Below are 21,749 nucleotides of genomic sequence, written 5' to 3' on the forward strand. Positions count from 1 at the left end.
TGAACTGAAGAGTCCCAGGTTCAATTCCAGTCAAGGGCATGTACCTTGGTTGCAGGCACATCCCCAGTAGGGGGCGTGCAGGAGGCAGCTGATCAATGTTTCTCTCTCATCGATGTTTCTAACTCTCTATCCCTCTCCCTTCCTCTCTGTAAAAAAAATCAATATTTTTAAAAAAATACAGAAAACTCAAAAATAAACATCACCTACCAATACTCAAAAAATTATATAGGGTAAAACTCTAAGTCCCTTTCCTGAACCTTTTATTCCCCCCCCTCCTTCCAATTCAATCTCATTTCCCAGAAAGAACCACTGTTATCAGTTAAACTCATCTTATCTTTTATTTTTCACTTAGATTATATATACCTATATCTCTAATAAAAAATCGGCACATTTTTTAATGAAAATGAAATCCTGATCTGCAACTTGCTTTTTAAAAATATATACAGCCGAAACGGTTTGGCTCAGTGGATAGAGCGTCGGCCTGCGGACTGAAAGGTCCCAGGTTCGATTCCAGTCAAGGGCATGTACCTTGGTTGCGAGCACATCCCCAGTAGGAGATGTGCAGGAGGCAGCTGATCGATGTTTCTCTCATCGATGTTTCTAACTCTCTCTCTCCCTTCCTCTCTGCAAAAAATCAATAAAATATATTTAAAAAAATAAAAATATATACATAATGGATATTCGTACACAAACACAATCACACACATATATACCTCACTCATTTTTATAATTTCAATTATATAACTACTAGAGGCCCAGTGCACGACATTTGTGCTCTGTGGAGAGGGGAGGTCTCTCAGCCTGGCCTGCACCCTCTTGCAGTCTGCGACACCTCGGGGGATGTCCACCTGCTGGCTTAGGGGATCGGGCCTAAGCCAGCAGTCAGACATCCCTCTTGCAATCCCGGGCTCTCGCAGTCTGGGACTCCTCAGTCCTTACCACCTGCCTGCAACGGAGGCCAGAGAGGCTCCCATCACCACCGCTGCACTCGCCAGCCGTTAGCCCGGCTTCTGGCTGAGTGGTGCACCCCTGTGGGAGCGCACTGACCACCAGGGGATAGTTCCTGCGTTGAGCATCTGTCCCCTGGTGGTCAGTGCACGTCATAGCGACTGGCCCTTTCACTGTTTGGTCGATTTGCATATTAGGGTTTTATTATATAGGATATGTTACTATTCTATTTATTATTATACGTTTTTTACTTTTACTATTATAAATAATGCTCCAAGGACATTTACATATACAACTTGAAATTCTCTTTTGCTATTTTAGATTCCTAGAGATGGAATTCACTGTGTCCAACTATATAAGCATTTAAAATTTTGATAGATATTGCTAAATTACATTCCAAAAAGGTTGCTACAATTTATCTCCCACCAACAGAATAAAAAGTACCTATTTCCTTCATCAGTACTGGATATTATACTTTTAATTTTACCAATTCTGGTAGATAAAAATAGTACATTATCACATCTGAAACCTATAATTTTATTAACCAATGTCACCCCAATAAAGTCAATAAAAATCCATTTGCTTTAACTTGCATTGTTTCTTTGTATATTTATTAGTTATCAAAAATCAATGAGTTGACTCTTCATACCTTTAATATGTATATGCTGAATATGTACTTTTTCTAATAAATTTATAAGATCAGCATGTAAAAGATACTGAATCATTTGTCCATTATATATTACAAATAACTATACACATTTTACACTTTTATGTTGTTAAATTTATCAATATTTTTCCCAAATAATTCCTGGATTTTTGTCTTGCTTGGGAAAGCTCCCCAAAACCTCCAGATAATTTCTGTATTTCCTTATAGTTTTGTTTTTCACATTTAGATTTTTTTAAAATCGATTTTAGAGAGAAAGGGGGAGGGAAAGAGAGAGAAAAAACAATGTGAGAGAGACACATCAACTGGCCACCTTCGGCACATACCCCAACAAGGGATCAAACCCAAAACCTAGGTATGTATCCTAACCAGGAATCAAACCCGGGGCCTTCTGGTGAACAGACGACACTCCAACTAACTGAGTTATACAGGCCAGGGCCATATTTAGATTTTCAATCCATCTGGAATTTATTAACATCTGCCTACCTAGCATAAAATAGGACTCTACTGTATTCTTCCAAATGGATAGCTATTCTAACATCATTTGCTGAATAGCCCAGCCTTTCCTTACTTACCTGAAGTGATTCCCTTATTAAACTTTAAGTATCTATAGATAATTGATCTTTCTACACTTCTATTCTATATTAATATATTTTCATGCTCTTGTATCAATACCCAGCACTTTTGACTACAACAGCTTTAAAGTACCTTTTAAATTATCATAGGAAAGTCCTCCATTCCCCATTAATTTATTTTACAAAATTTTCTTATTAAATGTCACATACTTATTTCTGCTCCCATGGCAATGGAGTACATGTATGTTTCCTTATTCATCCTGCTAAATACAACTAAAAGTCTGAACATCATCTATAAAACAAACATAAGAATACTCTGAAAGGTGAAGAAAAAGCAGATGAGCTAATACCACATGATTGAAGAATGATAGGTTGATAAGTTCCCCTGGGTTTTCTTAGTGCCTCATATATCCCAGACACAGGGCTGAAAAAGTCAGCAACCTGGCGACACGAAGGGGTACAGACTACAAATAGTTCCCCCAAAAGCCTGCTCTCTCTAGCCATAGGACCAGGAAATGGGCAGTTTACCAAGACAGAAAGTTCTTAGATAACAATCTCTTCCCCAGCCAAACACCAGAGGAAAATCGGGACCTCAGTTGCACCCTGCCAGCAAACATCCTGAGTAGGGAGGCAAAACATCCATCCTTGTGAGGCTGTAACAGAGGCCTGAAATGGTGTCAGAGGACAAGTAGGGTCTTGGAACTTTCATTTCCACTGGTTGGAAATGAACTGTCCCATACAGTGTCAGTGGAGACGACGTGAGATGTAACTTCCATCCCCATCCAGCAGTAACAAGAAGCCTCCACCTCAGGTGTCAACAAGGTTTAGTAGGGAACATGGAATTCTATTTCCACCTCACAATAACAAGGCAGCACTCCTCATCACCCAGCCCCAATGTGGTGCTAGTGAAAGCCAGCTAAAACAGGTTTAAATAAGATCCAATATCAAATAACATTAACACAAAAATATCCCCTTATTAATTTTTTGTAAAAATATATATCTAGGCTTCAATTTTTAAAAAATTATTTATCATACCAAGAACCAAGATGATCTCAAATTGAATGAAAAATAACAAACAATAGATGCCAACAATAATATGACACAGATGTTAACAGTATCAGACAAAGATTTTAAAAGCAGCCATGACAAAAACGCTTCAACAAGCACTAACACAGTGCTTGTTGAAATAAAATAGACTGGGGGTGAAGGGGAATAAACAGAAAAACAAATTAACAGAGTCTCAGGGATCTATGTAACTATAACAAAAGACATATTTTGTCATTATAGAGCCCTGGAAAGAAAATAGAAAGAAGGTGAGGCTGAAAAATAACATCTGAAGCTTCATAAATTTGGCAAGAGATGTAACCTACAGATTCAAGAAGTTGAGTAAACCTCTAAAGGATAAACCTAAAGAAATCCATTCCAATACACATTATAAGTAAACTTCTAAAACCAAAAGACAAAGAAAACTTTTTAAGTAGCTAGAGAAAAATGACACCTTAGTTATAGAGGAAAACAATTCAAATATAAAACAATTCATATCTTTCATCAAAAATATGAAAGCTAAAAGAAAATACAACATTATTTTAGGTTCTGAAAGAAAAGAACTGCCAACCTAGAATTCTATACCCAGTGAAAACATCATTTAGGATGAAAGGGAAACCCACATTCTCTGATGATGGAAAACTAAGAAAAATTTGTCATCAGACCTATCCTAAAAAGAATGGCTAAACAAAATTCTCTAAACAGAAAGGAAATTACAAAAGAAGGAATTTTGGAACATCAAGAAAGAACACAGTATGCAAAAATATAGATAAAATCAATAAACTCCTTTTGAGTTTTCTAAATTATGTTTGATAGTTCAAACAAAAACTATAATGCTGTTTCTAAATGTATACAGGGAAAATACTTAATACAATGAAATTATAAATGGAGAGGGTAAAGGAATGTAAAGAAAGGTAAGATTTCAACACTTTACTCAAACTGGTAAAATGAAGCCACCAATAGACTGAACAAGTTATGTTTATATAATGCAATAGGCACTACAACAATTATAAGAAAAAAAAATACAAGGAGATACACTAACAAACATAGAATCAAAATAGAATTCTAAAAAAATATTCAAATAATTTACATGAAGGCAAAAAAAAAAAAGAAAATAAAGAAACAAAGACAGAAACAAAGACCAAAACAAAACATAAAATGGCAGACTTAAGCCCAAACATACCAGTAATTTTATTAAATGTTAATGGCCTAAATAATGTTATTAAATGTATATGGTCTAAATGCCAATCTACAATAGAGAGATAGGCAGAGCAAATTAAAAAACATAATCCAACTATATGCTGTCTACAAGAAATTTGTTTTAAATATAACAGTAGAGGCAGGTTGAAAGTAAAAGAATGGAAAAAGATATATCATGTAAACATCAATCAAAGGAAAGCAAGAGTGGCTATATTAATAATAATCAGATAAAGCAAACTCTAGAGCAAATAAAATTGCCAGAGACGAAGCAGGACATTATATAATAAAGATTCAATCCACCAAGAAGACAACTGGTGTATACACACCAACCAAAAGAGCTGAAAAATATGTTATATAAAAACTGACAGGACAGAAAGGAGAAAATAATTATAGTTGGAGACTTCAACATGCCTCTCAGTAGTTGAGCGTCGATTCATGGACCAAAAGGTCACGACTGGTTCGATTCCCAGTCAGGGCATGTGCCTGGGTTTGGGGCTCAATTCCCAAGAGGGGGCTTGCAGGAGGCAGCAATCAGTGTTTCTTATCGATGTTTCTATCTCTCTCTCTCCTCCCTTCCTCTCCTTTACTTTCTCTCTAAAAATCAATAAAAACATATTTTTAAAAAATTGATGGAATTAGAGAGACAAATCAGCAAAGATATAGATCTCAACAACATTAACATTAGGTAATTAATATTTATAGAAATACTCCACTCAACAACACATACACATTCTTTTCAAGTGGCAAGATAGACCACATTTTAAGCCAGTAAACAAACATCAATAAATTTAAAAGATCTGAAATCATAGATTATAGTTCTCCAACTACAATGGAATCACACTAGATATCAGTAACAAAAAAATAAAAGGAAAGTCTCCATACACATGGACACTAAACACACTTCTAAACAATAAATGAATCAAAGAGGAAGTTTCAAAGGAAATAAAAATACACTGAACTAAAATGAAAATACAAGTTAGCAAAATTTGTGGCACACAGCAAAAGCTGTACTCAGAGGAAATTTTATAGCACTAAAATGCATATATTGGAAAAGAGAAAAAGTCAAATCAACCATCTAAGTTTCTACCTCAAGAATCTAGAAAAAGAACAACACAAATGCAAAGCAAGCATAAGGAAGGAAATAATAAAGAACATAAGTCACCCTAGCCAGTTTGGCTTAGTGGACTGAAGGGTTCCGACTTCAATTCCAGTCAAGGGCACGTACCTCAGTTGCAGGCTCAATCCCTAGCCCCAGTGGGGGAGTGTGAAGGATTTAACCAATTGATGTGTGTCTCTCATACTGATGTTTCTGTCTCTCCCCCTCCCTTCTACTCTCTCTAAAAATCAATGGAAAAAATATCCTCAGGTCAGGATTAACAAACAAAAAACATCTTCTATGAAGACATCAGGCCTTCTTTAGACAAATTATTCCTACAGAATTGTAAGCTAATTGGTCATAGCTCCTGACACTATCATAAATGTTTCAATGAATATCCTCGTGTATGCACAGATGCCAGTAGTATTCCCATACTAATAATTTCTGAATGACTGGCTGGGTCTAAAGGAGCCCGTTACCCTCCAAGAAGGTTATACCAATTAAGAGCCTCATCAGTAACAAATTATCCATACCTCCACTAGCACTGGGTTTTGGCAATCCTTCAAATTTTTACTAATTTATAAGTTTACTTTTCTATTTCATCCTGTAAGTTTTAAATAGCCAGTATAAATAACTTTCCTAAGAAAAAGCAAAATGTTCCTATTAAAAAAATAAAGTTCATACTTTTAGTAATAGGTTTACATAGGACCTAATAGTTAGAAGAATTTAGAGAAAGAAAAGATGGCTCTGGCATGGTTTAAATTAAGGTCTGGCATAGTCCCTAGTGCAGAGAAGGTCCTCAATAGGAAGGAAAACCCAAAGGAAACAGGCAGGCAGGAGCCAGTCAGCAAGTTTTAAAAGGTAGGTCAAGCAGGGTCTCAAAAAAGTAAAGGAGACAGTCCACATAGACAAAAAGACATGCAGAGCAAATAGCTGTGAAGAGCTATAGGGAAAACAGGCCTACAAAGAGCCTAGAGCAGGGGTGGGCAAACTTTTTGACCCGAGGGCCACAATGGGTTCTTAAACTGGACCGGAGGGCCGGAACAAAAGCATGGATGGAGTGTTTGTGTGAACTAATATAAATTCAAAGTAAACATCATTACATAAAAGGGTAGGTCTTTTTTTTTTTTAGTTTTATTCATTTCAAACGGGCCGGATCCGGTTTGCCCACGGCTGGCCTAGAGTCTATATTTGGGAGAAAAAAATAAGATGTCAAGTGCTAACCAACTGTGAGAAGGCTTTGAATGCCATGATAAAATCTTAGATCTGATTCAACAACTGAAAGATATAATACACCATTAAGTCAGAGTGATAAGAAAATATAATTTAAAAGATTAATCTGATAAATTTAAAGTTTGAAGTAACAGAAGTAGGAAGATGAATTAGACTAATAAATAATGAGGTGATAAAGGCCTAAATTAGTATCATAGCAGAATGAAAAGGTAAAGGAACCTCTAAAATTGTAAAACTATGCAACTTAATAAGAATAGTGGATTAAATGTATTCATATACTTTTACTTTCTCCCACCCCCCCAAATATATACATATATATGAGAAAAACAATTTTATACAATTTAAAACCACATGGATAGAAAAGTGGGAGGGAGAAAGGAACAATAAATTTTTGGAAACTGGAAACAACTTCCTTGGTAGACCCACAAGAACTCACTCCTAAGCCAGCAAGGAAAAAAGCAGAAAACAAAACCTAATTTGCATGGTGAAATCCCCCAAAGTCTAGGAACTGGTGACTAATGGGAGTATGGGATTAGGGAGTGGGGGAGTGGGGGTGTGCAGGATGAATAAAAGCCAAAATTAAAAGGATTGGTTCAACTTCTGCTTAAGCAGCAGGTAGATTCCCAGATCCTCTCCCTCTCTGGTTCCTTCTAGAAAAACTGCCCCTCCTTCACCCTGTCAAAAGACTGATTTATTCTCTGGAGAATGTAAACCAGAGGTCCTCCAGTCTGGAGAACACTGAGCAAAGATGAAAGTGAGGGTCAAACTGAAAACTGGGAAACTAACTGCAACGTATGTAAAATGAGTGCTTGTTTTCTCCGAAGGTCCTGCCTCTTTCCTGTACTGTTTCTTCTTTCTTGGTTGACTCTCTCCTACTGGAGAAGCACATCCTCTAGTCACTAGAGTCTAGTGAGTTCCTGAAAAAGAGTGTAAGGGAGACCTTGGATGTACGTATGAAAATACCTTTCTTCTATTTCACTACTTGATAGTTTGCCTAGATAGGGAATTCTAAGTTGGAAATTATTTTGCCTCAGAATTTTGAAGGCATTGCTTCATTGTCTTCTACTTCCTGTGTGATCACTGAGAAACAAGACCAAGATGATTCCTGAATCTTTTGAACGGACCGATTTTTTTTTTTCCCCTCTCTGGAGCTTATAGGATGCTCTTTGCATCTGATGCTGCAATTTCATGATAATATGCCTTGATGTGATTTGTTTTCATTCACTGGTCTGGCCCCTTCAGTTTGAAAACTGGAGTCTTACTTCAGGGACATTTAATTAAACAAAAAATTTGGTTAAAAGATATAAAAATGGTTGTCACTGGGAAGGAACTGAGAGAAGGGAGTAGAAGACTGCTGTTTTTGCAACAATTATGTAGAACAGTTGTTAAATATATGCATGGATAATTATGATTAAAATAATATTAAATATATAGATGTTTAAACATTTAAATATGGCTATTTTAAATATTACATGCAAAATATTTTATGCAAAAAAGATGTGATAACTAGATAAATAAATAAAAGAATACAAAACTGTGATCATCATGAAAGATAAAGTTAAGAAGGGAAATAGATATGAGGTAACATTGGTGAGCACAAAAAAAAGAGTATGTTAAAGATTATTCAACTAAAGATGTCTTTTAAATAAGAAAGCTTAGTTCAAATTTTACTAGTTTTGAAATTAAATACCCACAAGACGTCATGGCCTAAGTAAAATAATTTTAAAAAGGGTTTGTTTCGAGTGTTGCAATTTAGTTTTTGAAGATCAACTGCTGTGGAAATTCCTATTGTTATTGCATTATAAGATAATGATCCATAGCAAAAAACCACAAAAAAATTTCACAAAACAACCATAAGACAACATATTAGTTTCATCTGTTGGGCTGATAGAAGGGTAGGTTTGGAATTCGAAAAACTAAGCTGAGAGACCACTATTTCAAAACAACAACAAAACTAGAGTCACAAGAAAGCAGAAGTATTTACTTCTTAATTTCTAAGCAAATGGAGAAGATTCAGGTTAATGCCACAAATCTAATAGTATAAAAAGAATGCAGATTAAGGTTCTTTTTCAAAAATGTTAATTATATTTCAATTAGTAAATTAGTAATTTTTCAAAAGTGTTTTGTAATAGAATAGAATAAGAGTATCTGGGCATCTTAATTTTACACTGCATAAATTGTTAATTGATGCTTTTAAAACTGTAATTTATGTAGGCAAAAATTATGTGAAAAGGACATTTTTTCCTAAATGTCAGCCTTACAAACCCTAACAGTATTCTTTCCTTTGCCTTCTACCACATTCTCCATCCACAATAAATGGTACTAATGGTAGCACAAAAAAAGAACTCTACTAAAGAGAATACCAGAATCAAGGGAGGAAAAACCTATACTCCTACAAACTCATTCACATCTTTGGTTTGAATACTGAATTGTAAATCAAATGCCTACTCTCTTCCCTACCAGCACCTTAGTCAATCACACATGCAATTTTAAAAGTATTCCTAAAAATTGTTAGTATTCTATTGATAAGAAAAATACAGCCTAAGACTTTATGGGCCATACCCACCCACTCCTATTTGCCAATGGAAGTAGAATTAGTAAAAAATAATAGAATATAAAGAATTATCAATTCATGTAGAAAAACAGCCATCATCATATTAGAACTATCACTTCACCATAACTTTTTTTTAAAATGTATTTTTATCGATTTCAGAGAAGAAGAGGTAGAAACATCAATGATGGGAGAGAATCATTGATTGGCTGCCTCTGGCACGCCCCCACAGGGGATCCAGCCCACAACCTGGGCATGTGCCTTTGACTGGAATCAAACCCGGGACCCTTCATCCACAGGCCGATGCTCTATCCACTAAGCCAAACCATAGGGCCAGCATAATTCTTATTAGAGAGTAGAGTATAAACCGTTTCTTACTATTTCTCTTGATCCAGCATCATGTTAAGACAGTGAAGATGCAAAGAAACCAGGTCCCCTGCAAGATATTGAAGGCCCACCAAGAGTCCCTAAATCAGTGATGGCGAACCTATGACACGCGAACTCATTTTTTTGGTTGATTTTTTTTTGTTAAATGGCATTTAAATATATAAAATAAATATCAAAAATATGTCTTTGTTTTACTATGGTTGCAAATATCAAAAAATTTCTATATGTGACATGGCACCAGAGTTAAGTTAGGGTTTTTCAAAATGCTGACATGCCGAGCTCAAAAGGTTCGCCATCACTGCCCTAAATCATACTCCAAGTACAATTAAAATGGTCAAGCATTATTATTAATGCTAAGAATTAACTTAAATGAAGCTTAGAGAGAACAGTTAATTAATACAAAAGCCCTTTGCAGACATATGTAAAGACAGAACATAAACTGTAGGGAAATAACCACCAGCAAAAAAAAGTAGAAAAAAATCAAAGAAATAGGTATGATGTCGCTAGTCCCTAAAATGTCTCTAAGAAAAGATTTGACCATGCGACAAAGAATTCTGACCTGAAAACTATGTTTTTTTCTACCGAGCACAGTACATTTCCACCCTGTGTCCCTCCTTTCATGGTCCTCATTTCCCAAAAAGCAGCAGGCTACTAAAAGTCCACAATGCATCTATGATCTTTCTTTTGATATAAAGTAGCAAAAGAAATGAAGGAAAAATACACTTTCTAATTTAATTATAATGTGCTGAACATGAGATCAATAACTTGGAAGAGTTTGAAGAATTTTTCAACATCAAACAATAAACCTAAAAATTGCAGAAGTGGACTGTCAATAAACAAAATCAACTGTTTCATTAGCAAGGATTCAACACATGTACAATATTTTTTGCTTACAGATTTAAGCTGATATTAATCAGCTAATGAAAATGTGGTCAAGTGATTGTCATTCTGGTTACTGTTAAAAAAAAAACCACACACACATACAACAAAACAAAGCAACCCCAACCCACACTACTGGGGGGGGGGGGGGGAAATTCGGACATATGCACTGAACTTGTTTACCCAGGCAACGTCTTGATAACAGAAATGCTTTGCAACTTGACTAGGATTATATAAGTATTTTGCAATGTGTTATCGATTTAAAATCTTGTTTCTTTACTCCCCAGATAGGAATTAGGTTATTTTACTATAAGGCTATAATAATAGCATCTTTCCGATTTGATTACATCACTAAGCACTTCCTACAATGGAATTTTATCTTCTTTTCCTCTACAAAAAAAAACAAAACAAAAAAAACTTAAAAGATTTAAAAATATGACATTGACATGTGACAAAATAACTGCTTTAAGTAGTTCTATTCCCAGAAATGTTGTAGGAAAGAGTAAATTTCACAGTGATTCAACTATTATAGCAACACCTGGATATTGCAAAATAATACTGACTTTGCAGACACGAAAGAAACCCGATTTAAACTGCAGCGTGGGAACAGCACTGAATCCCTTCCACGCTGTATTTTCAAGAAATTCATCCCCACCTCTTAAGTCTATTAGAGGTAGGAGGGATTTCATTTTGCAAGAAAATGGCCCAGGTAAACTGGGATCCCTAAAATGAAACACTTCCTATGGGTAAGTAACCGTGATATAGTGGAAAGAGGCCTGGGACTAGGAATGTGAAGACCTGATCTGTCTAGACCTGATGCGCTCCACCTCGCTCCGTCTCTTTTCCCAATGTCCACGCTCCCCCTTTGGAAGAGATGTTCATTGAGAAATGGCATGGAACGGAACTTTCCCTTTAAAGTGGGGAACGCTGCGACCCGCACCTAACAGCATTGAAACGTGGGTTGTTGAATGCTGGCTGTTAAGGGCTGCCCTGAACCTCAAACCATTTCACAAACCTCCGCCCCAGCAGCTGAAGACACTACGAGGCACCGCTAAGACAGAAACGCGAGTTTCCAAGGATAGCCCGTGGCGCGGTGGGGTGGGGTGCGGTGGTGTGGGGAGGGGGGGCAGGGCACAGCCTAGAGAAACCGTGCGAACAAATATTCTTAACTTTAAATTTCAAGCTAAACGTTAGAAAGCACCATCTCAGATAAACAGCAACGTGGTCCAGTGTTCATGAGTCTAAACTACTTTTAAATAAACCGAACCCCTCTACCCAGCTACTTGGCGTCAAGCAGCTCCCGTGGGCAGAGGGTTGAAGGCGGACCCTACCGAACACCAGCCCCAACAGAACTCGGGGTACGGGACCCCCAGCCCCCGCCTGCTGCCTCCCACTCCACTTCGAGTCTCCGCCAAGTCCCCAGGGTCGGGCCCCTCCCCCAGGGCCCCCTCCCGGCCCCCACGCATCCCCGTACCCTCAGCTCCCACGACGGCCCCTCAGCCCAGCGTCCACCTTAGTTGCCAACCCCGTCAGCCCCTCCTCCCCTCGAGGAGCCCCAGTCCTCCGTCTCCTCACCGGGATTAGCAGTTGTAGCCGCCATAGCCGTAGGTGCCACCGCCGTCCCGCCACCTCCCCCCCGGTGGGAGGAGCCACTGCCACCGAGCGGGGCGGGGGGGGAGGGGGAGTAGGAGGGAAGAGCCACTCCCCGACGCGGCACCCTACGGCCGCCACCGCTACCGCGGAACCCAAGATGGCGGCCACAACAACCCCCACCGTCCCCAGACCCTACGGCGGGAGGCCCCGCCCACAGGGGGCGGGGTCACCGCCAGGGCCCGCCTCCTCGGGGAAACTGACCAATAGAAACGCCAAGTCGGCCACGGGCAGGGCTGGCCACTGAACCGGCCGGTCCAGTGGCGGAGGGAGGGCGAGGAAGGAGTCAGCTGTCTGCCTAATCCCACCTCTTGGGCGTCAGAGGTCAGTGATGAGAAACGTCAGTGAAAAACAATTTTGCTAAAATGCTTCACTTGGTAGTGGATTCGCCCCGTTGGCCACTCTGCAGACGATTGGTTTTGTAAAACCCGCGTTAGGTGCTCTAATGCTTAAACTTCATATGGTGATCTGTAATACTTTCTATAGTTTTTCCTTTTCTAAGGACATTTGTCCCTGGTGAAAAAAAGTTCAGTAACTAATTGTTAAATGTCTGCTATGGTACTGGTAGGGCAGGAGGATCTGGGCGCTCACCGTCTAGTAAGGGAGATACCGACAGTCAGAAACAGAAGGCAAGAAGGTATTTTGACTGATTGGAGATAACTTTCTTTGGTCAAAGATGGGGATATAGTGACGGGTGTTTAGTAGGGAAGTGATAAAATAAGGACTGCACAGATTTATTTTCTAATAATAGGAAGCATTGAGTTCTTCGGGCCAGACACTGACTAAAACTGCTTTATATGTATTTACTCACTTAACCCTCACAACAAAACCTTGAGGTCGATTCTATTACTGTATTATTCTTTAATTAAACAGCTGCAAAGCGGGTTGCAGGCTAGATCCCCAATGTGGGGCATGCAGGAGGTAGCTGATCACTGATTCTCTCTCATCCTTGATGCTTCTATCTCTCTCCCTCTCTCTTCCTCTCTGAAATCAATAAAAATATGTATTTTTAAAAATACAGATTGGCCAATTTGAATTTCAAACAACAAATAATTTTTTGTAAAAGTATGTTCTAAATAGAATCAGGGACATAGAAAGGGAATGGACTGACTATTCTTGAGGGGAAAAGGGGTGTGGGAGATGCGGGAAGTGACTGGACAAAAATCGTGCACCTATGGATGAACACAGTGGGTGGGGAGTGAGGGCGGAGGGTGGGGTGGGAGCTGGAAGGAGGGAAGTTATGGGGGGAAAGAGAGGAACAAATGTAATAATCTGAACAATAAAGATTTAATAAAAAAAAAGTATGTTCTAAATATTGCATAGGACATATTTATACTAAAAAAATTATTTATCTTTTATCTGGAAACCCTACTCCTGGCAGTTAAAATTTTAAAGTACACTGATCCAGGTTATTTTGGGAAGATGAGAGACTAGAAGCAGGAAATCCACTTGGGTAAATAGCTACTGCAAAAATTCAGAGGAGGACTTTCAAGGACTAGATACTGAAAAGGAAATGATTGCCATAAATGCTATTGTGACAATACCAACAAGGCCTTCTATGTAACTGTGTGTGGAGTAAAAGAAAGCTGCGATATCCAAGAAGGCTTCTGGATGATATCAATAACAGGGTGCTAACTAGAAGTTCAGATTTGCTCAGTTGGTGGACTGTTTGGTGGGACAGCCAAGTAAAAATGCTTATTAATCATATAAAATCACAGGACATCTGCCCAGGAGATCTAAACTGTGCATCAATTGCAAGAGACTAGTAGTTGCAGAGAATGACAGCACCAAAGTTAAAGGAAATAAGAAAAAGGACACAAAGGATGCCTCAACAATACTTGTTTCAGATTATGGAAGAAGGGAGAGGCAACCTGGACAGAGCAGGGCATTAGAAGCCAAAGGGACTGTACTTTATTCTCCATTCTGTCCCCAGCATCTAGCACAGCGATTGACACATGCTAGACATTCAGTAAATATTTATTAAATATAGCACACCTTTCAGGAGTGTTATTTTTTAAGGTGTGATATTTTGAAAATTTATCTACTTGAAAAAAGAAATTCTGAGTAGATAATATACACATGGTACAATATAAGCCACCCATTCCTCATCTAGAAGCCCTGCAGTGTGTCCCTCCATAAGTATTCTGTATATTTATGAGAGCACGCGCGCGCGCGCGCGCACACACACACACAGAACACACACACACACAGATCCTATAGAAGTTTTTATAATGAACCAAATAAACCTTAGAGGAATCAGTAGTAAATTTGCATTCCAAGGTATATATGAACATGTATAATACCTAAAGCTAAATGAAATCGTTTTGACTTTTCTGATCCAGATGTCCTAAGTAAATACTTTTTGAGGAAAAGGAGACATTTTAGAGCTTCACTGATCTTGTTGACAAGTAGTTCTCAAACTTGAGCATACAGCACAATCACTTGGAAGAATTGGTTAAAACACCGATGCCAACCTGTCCAAAGTTTCTGATTCATTAAGGTTGGGATGAGGGCCCAAGAATGTGCATTTCTAACAATTTTCCAGGTGATGCTGCCAATCCGGAGAATGACTGAATAGACCAAATAGCTGGCGAGGAACCCATCTTCTCCCACTCATGTGATCCTACTTAGAAGGTATCATTGGCGCCATTAACCTTGGCTGCCCCAGCCCTGGCAGAGCTGTGGAAATATTCTTCTACTGATCTGGGCTCCAATTTAATCTAGCGGGATCATTTTCTCACTCACTGTGGGAGTGTCTGAAACTTGATCCTGTTTTAGTTGAACTATTAATGAAGCCTCTGAGTGTGGGAGTGGGGAAGGGAGAGAGCTACCACTCTCCTTCTGTAGGAGGGGGTTGACAAGACGAGGAGAGGCTGCCAAGAGATGGACTCGAGTAGGAGGAGACTGCTCTAGCGACAGCCAGCCTTGAATGTCATTCTCTCAAAAGGTAAATAACGACCTGTAGTGCCTTCCTGGTGATAGTTTTATCGGAACAATTCCAACAATTCTTCTAGGTTGAACAGTACATTTCTATAAGCTTGGGAAATACTAGGGAAATACCTAACAGAAACAAAGAACTTTTTTTTTCTTAGATTTTTTTGGGGGGTGGGGTGAAAAGTGAAACTTCCATTTGAGAGGGTATATCTTAAGCAGAGTCTTATTTTGAGGCAAGTGAGGGGGGTGGGAGGGCTTTTATTGGTCCTATTAACCAGAGGATGTCTTTGATTTGAAGATTATAATAAGAAAGCTTCATTATTGTATTTCTTGATCATCATCTCTCCCTTCACACTAAAGTTATGGCCAGGAGAGAAAAGCTGGGTCTTTGTTTAAAGTTTTTTGTTTTAAGAAACATAAGATATTACAGATGGAGAAAAAGTTATTCGGGACGAGAACACAAGAAAAGGAAGAAGTGATCAATTCTCTCTGGGAAGTGTTAGGTAAAAGAAGAGCTGACTTAGCTGCAGATTTGTAAACGCTGGCTCTCAGGGCTCATTATGCTCTTATCTCAAGCAATAAAAGTATATCTAGATGAATAACCTTGAGTTTGCATGGGTCTTATATGCTGTATTGGGCACTACCAAGGGCTCCAGACCATCTTAGCTTCTCTTTGCTGTTGATGTTAGATACTTTCAATACTGCACAACTGTGGCATATGAAGAGTGTGCTCCACTGAATAAAAAATTCAAATGGCATTAACTTTCAGACACTCCATAGCAAGAGAAAAGGTGAAAAAAATGAGGAACATAGTAAACCTAAGAGGATGATAATAGCAAACACCTGCATAGCAGATGATATATGCCAGGCACTGTTCTATGTGTTCTACATGCATTTATTTATTTAATGTCAACATCTACCTCATAGGATTCTTAGATATTATTAGAGGCCCAGTGCACAAACTTCGTGCACGGGTAGGGTTCCTAGGCCTGGCCTGTGATCAGGGCCTATCTTCCCCAGCTGCCTGCAGCTGGCCCTGCCCCCCGCCGCCGCTGCCAATTGCCCTCTGTGTGTGGCACCTGCCTTGGCCTGGCACTGCCGGCATCCGCTGCCACCCACCCCCAGTTCCCCATTCCTCATCTGGCGATCAGAGCCTGCCAGCCAGGGGGAGGGCCGAGAGGTTAGCCAGCAAGCCCTGATCAGGCAATCGGGACCTGCGGGCTGGGGACAGCTCCTGCGTTGAGGGTCTGCCCCCTAGTGGTCAGTGCGCATCATAGCGACCAGTCGTTCCTCTGTCTGGTTGATTTGCATGTTACGCTTTTATTATATAGGATCCTCATTTTCAGATGAGGAAACCAAGACTCAGAAAGGTTAAGTAACTTGCTCATGATCACCAAGCTTTACTAGAGCTAGGATCCAAATCCAGAGGAACTGGCTCCAGAGTCCATGTTATTCACCACCATGTTACATTTCATGATTGCCATTAAATTGTTCTTATTGGGGGTTCACTTATCTGGAAAGAATACCCTTTACCCTTCCAAAATCAGGAATCGCATGGATGCTCTAGCCGGTTTGGCTCAATGGATAGAGCATCGGCTTGCAGACTGAAGTGTCCCAGGTTCAATTCCGGTCAAGGGCACATGCCCAGGTTGCGGGCTCAATCCCCAGTAGGGGGCAGGCAGGAGGCAGCCGATCAATGATTCTCTTTCATCATTGATGTTACTATCCCTCTCTCCCTCTCCCTGCCTCTCTGGAATCAATAAAAACATATCAAAAAAAGAAAGAAAGAAAAGAATTGCATGGACAAGCAGGAGTTTCTAATTTGCTCTCTCTTTGACAGAGAAACCCCCCACCCCCACATACACACAAACTGATCTCTGGGGCCAATGAGTACTGGTATCCCACAGTGTGTATGGCAATGACAATACCAATTTCTGATTATGCAATAATGAAAAGTTTAATTTGATATATTTAATTTTTCTAGTTTCTCACAGGAATTATTTTTCCTCACAGAGTTTTAGCAATTAAAAACATTTTTTCATCCTAGAAATTAAAGGACTTCTCTTATCTCAGGACAACTGATAGCTATCAGCATTGGTTTGATTTCCAACTACCTCTGTTTTAAAACAACTTAAATTCTATTTATGTAGATAAGCCCTGCCTATCCCCCTACCTTCATGAGGCAGGATATCCTGGAAGTCTGGACATTAGTTTGATGGAAAAAGCTGCAGGGAGCTTAGCAGGGATCTGCACTGGGGAAGATGAATTAGACACTCACATATGGGGGGAAAATAAATGTAGCTTAAGCAGAGTTGGAAAGCCTAGAGTCCAACTCACTGCAACAACTGTGGGTTTTGTTGTTGTTGTTTAAAAATTTTTTTATAAGTACTCTCCCAGAATTCCTCAGTTCATTCCACAGAAGTGATATATCACCTATTCCTCATGTGTGTAGGGTTTGCATAGCCCTGAAAACTCATTTGGGGGAAGATGAGTAAAAACTAATGAATTAGGGAAACTAGGCATTGTAATACAAATTATAATTATAGGATAATAAGCTCCATTATGTCAGGTTTCAGTGAGTTAGTGTGGACCATTCTAATGAAGACTTTGGCTAATAGATTACTGTGGCTAAAAGCCATAAAATACATCAAGAAGGATTTTGGAAGCAAAGATGAAAATATGTCCAAACTTTTGTATATGATCTAGGATACCATATGCATTTTTTTTAATTTTTAAAAAGATAATTATGTGCGCTACTGTTGTTGTTGTTTTTAAATTCCCATTCTCCCACCTCCTCCCCTTTGGCAACCATTGGTTTGTTCTCTATATCTATATTTTCAAATACCCTCTATATTTTTGTACTATTATAAATAATGCCTTTTTAAAAAATTTTTATTTAGTGATATTTAGAGAAAGAAAGGAAGGGAGCGAGGGAAACATTGACTTGTTTTACTTATTTATGCATTTATTGGTTGATTCTTGTATGTGCCCTGATGGAAGATGGAACCTGCAACCTTGGCATATAAGGCCAATGTACTAATCAACTGAGCAACCTGGTCAGGGCCAATAATGCCTTTTTAAAAATTACATTTTCTTATTGTTTGTTTTTGGCATTTAGAAATGCAATTGTCTTGTATGTGTTATCCAGACACCTTGCTAAACTCTGCTTACTTCTCATATTTTCTGTAGATTGCTCTATAGGCAATAATATCTGTGAAAAACTAACATTTTTGTTTCTTCTTTTTAAATCCTTATGCCTATTTTTTCTTTATCTTATTCTACTGCACAGGCTAGAACCTCCAGGATCATATTGAATAAAAGTAGATAGTAACATCTTGTCATGTTCCTGATTTTAAATGGATAATCTTTCAAGTTTTAAGCATTAGGTGGGATGTTGGCTATACATTTTTGGTTGATACCCTTTATCAAGTTACAGTTGTTTCTTTCTATCTTAATTTTGCTAAGAATATTAACATGGGTGTTGTATATTAGTATTCAATTTTATCATATGCTTTTTCTGCCACCATTGAGGTGTTCACATGTTTTTTTCTCTTTTAATCTGTGTATACATACATATATATGTCATTTATAAATTTTCCAATGTAAACTACACTGCACTCCTGAGATAAACTCAACTTGGTATTTGTATTCATTGGTTTATTTGCAGAAAACAGAAACCATTCTCACTATTTTAAGTAAAAAGGGATTTAATGCCATGAAATTAGAATAATTTTGGTTTCAAATGACCAAAAAAATAATAATAAACAAAAATCCAATTTAAACTAAATTAAACAATACATGAAAAAGTATGGATTTGTTAAGTGTTGGATCAGGGTTCTACAGGTGTTCAATAATTCAAGCTTGTTAATTGTATTATTCTAATATTTTAGATCTTCATTGATTTTTGCCTATTTTACCAATGTGTTGACTATCCACTTTAATGGTGTTTTTTTTTACCAATTTCTCCCTTTAGTCCTATTGTTTTCTTATTTATTTTAAGGCTGTTTTATTAGGTATATACAATTTAGTTTTTGTTTATTTGTTTGTTTTGGGTGTTTTTTAGCACCAAATGAACATTTTTTAAAGTAATTACGAAAATAAAGCTAAACTGTATAAGAATCTTGGGGAAAAACTCCCAGTATTTTTCATCATTTCATATATACTCCATATGCTCACAGTTAAATTCTGGTTGGCTTCTGATTCTGCAGATTATTGTACCAATCATTTTTTAACATTTTTGTGTAGTATTTCCTTTGAATTTCACACTGGAACTTACAATCCATATATTCTAGTCTGTTAAAAGCACAACTTACCCTGATAATATATCCCCTTCTTCGAGGGATCAAAGAGCTCCATCTCTGTCTGCCAAATGTGGTCTGTTTACTTTTAATTTGATTTGCTCTTCTTTTTTCTAGTTTTCCTCAGTGGAAGCTTAATTTATTGATTTTTAGATTATTCCTCTTTTCTTTTTTATACTTTTTAAAATGTTTATTGAATTTATTGGGGTAACATGGGTTAATAAGATTACATAGGTTTCAGGTGTACAATTCTATAATACATCACCTGTGTATTGTATTGTGTGTTCACCACCCAAGTCAAGTCTTCTTTTGTCACCATTTATCCCCCTTTACCCCCTCTTACCTCCCCCCATTCCTCTAAGTGCATACAATTTAGAACTGCTACATCTTCCCTCTGAATTTTATTTACTCTTTGTTATAATCTATTAATCCTCTCTATCCCTAATAATGCTTTTTGTCTTAAAGTCTATTTTGTCTGATATTACTATAGCATCTCAGTTTCCTTTTGGTTAGTATTTACCTAGTATACTTTTTTAAATACCTTTTCCAGCCCTAGCCAGTTTGGCTCAGTGGATAGAGAGTCAGCCTGCGGACTGAAGGATCCCAGGTTCGATTCCGGCCAAGGGCATATGCCCAGGTGGTGGGCTTGATCCCCAGTAGGGGGTGTGCAGGAGGCAGCCAATCAATGATTCTCTCTCATCATTGATGTTTCTATCTCTCTCTCCCTCTCCTTTCCTCTCTAAAATCAATAAAGATATACATTTAAAAAAAATAAAATAAAATAAAATAAAATAAAATAAAATAAAATAAAATACATACCTTTTCCATTAAATCTTTCCATGCCTTTACATTTTAGGTGAGTTTTTTATAAATAGCATATGGCAGCCAAGACCAAAAAAATAGATGTCATTTTTTGTCTGCCCAACACCCAGAAACCCTTCCTATTTGAGGGAAATCTTCCTTTATGCAAGTCTGTAAGAGACAGAACCTCATTCCCACTACAGAAGTTTAGGGAAACCAAATATTCCCTCTTTTATCCCTTGGTGGCTAAGGTGCTGATGCGTGACTCAGCCTTGAACAGTTGGATGCTCCAGCCGGGAACCGGAATGCTGAGTGACACAGAGATGACACAATTTACAATTCGGGCATGACAGAGGCAGCAGTATCCAGTGACAGTAGCAGCAGTGCTCAGCAATAGCAGAGTCGACGCTGGTAGTGCCCAGTGCCAGCAGTGCCCTAACCAGACTTTTCCCGTGCTGCCTTCGGCTGTGGTTCCCAATGCCTGGCCTCTCTTGGTTTCTGCCTGTTCTATAAGACCAGTACTCCTTCTTGATTCTGGAAGCTACCTGATCTCCTTATAATAAATGTGTTTTCTGCGCCCTAGTTGGTTTTGCTCAGTGGGTAGAGCGTTGGCCTGCAGACTCAAGGGTCCCAGGTTCGATTCTGGTCAAGGGCATGTACCTTGGTTGTGGGCACATCCCCAGTAGGGAGTGTGCAGGAGGCAGCTGATCGATGTTTCTCTCTCATCGATGTTTCTAACTCTCTATCCCTCTTCCTTCCTCTATGTAAAAAATCAATAAAATATATATATTTTTAAAAATGTGTTTTCTGCTTAAGTAAGGGAGACTGTTTCTGTTGCTTGCAAACAAGAATCCTGACTGATGTGAAAGTGTTCTTTCTCCCTCTGGAATTGGGGAGGAGGGGATAACATGAAGAGGGACTGCATGAGGTCTGGATTTGCTGGAGCCATTCTTGCTACCGCTAGGAAGCCTGTGTATGCAATCAACATAGAAGAAAGGTGGGGTTGAAAAAAATCATAAACTTATAAAGGCAGGACCCTGATAACAGATTGAATCTGCAGATGCAACCATACCTAAAGTTAGCCTTACTCTGAACTTCACCCTCCTAATTCAACAGATTATTTAATGTATTATTTGATCTCACTTAAGTGGATTTTTCTGTCACTTGCACCCAAACACTCCTCCCCAATACATTTCTATTCTGCCTTTGAAAAGAATCTCTCACTTGATTCTGTATTAAACATTTAGCTGCTTTTCTACTTATTTCTTTCCTAGTTGAACTTCTCGTAAATGATTTAAAAATCTTAGTGTCTTCATTTTCTCACTGCCCTTTCCTGTTTAATCCACTAACCTCTGGATTTTCTTTCCCAATCTGCTGACACTCCTTTCTTTCTTCTTCTTTTTTTCCCCCTTCACTACCTTTGATCATGTTTTTATTCAAAATCAGCTGTCCAAAGTGATTTGACCTTTATAGAATAAACAAATTTCGT

General features: G+C 38.3%; 1 protein-coding gene across 6 annotated transcripts in view; it reads right to left on the reverse strand.

Annotated features, from left to right (window-relative positions):
* The window catches only part of ARNT (aryl hydrocarbon receptor nuclear translocator), a 54,615-nt gene extending 42,307 nt beyond the window's left edge, over positions 1–12,308 (reverse strand). For 3 of the 6 annotated variants that reach the window (XM_006095225.3, XM_023759163.1, XM_014461277.2), the window contains exon 1: positions 12,153–12,307. In XM_006095225.3, the coding sequence (XP_006095287.1) occupies positions 12,153–12,177 (25 nt within the window). In that variant the 5' untranslated portion in view covers positions 12,178–12,307. Of the gene's footprint in view, positions 1–12,152 lie in introns of all 6 variants that reach the window. The other 3 variants (XR_002830806.1, XM_014461278.2, XM_006095224.3) reach the window with 2 other exon arrangements.
* Between the last annotated feature and the right edge of the window lie 9,441 nt (positions 12,309–21,749).

This window comes from Myotis lucifugus, unplaced genomic scaffold (assembly GCF_000147115.1).
Source record: "Myotis lucifugus unplaced genomic scaffold, Myoluc2.0 scaffold_151, whole genome shotgun sequence".
Taxonomy (NCBI): Eukaryota; Metazoa; Chordata; class Mammalia; order Chiroptera; family Vespertilionidae; genus Myotis; species Myotis lucifugus.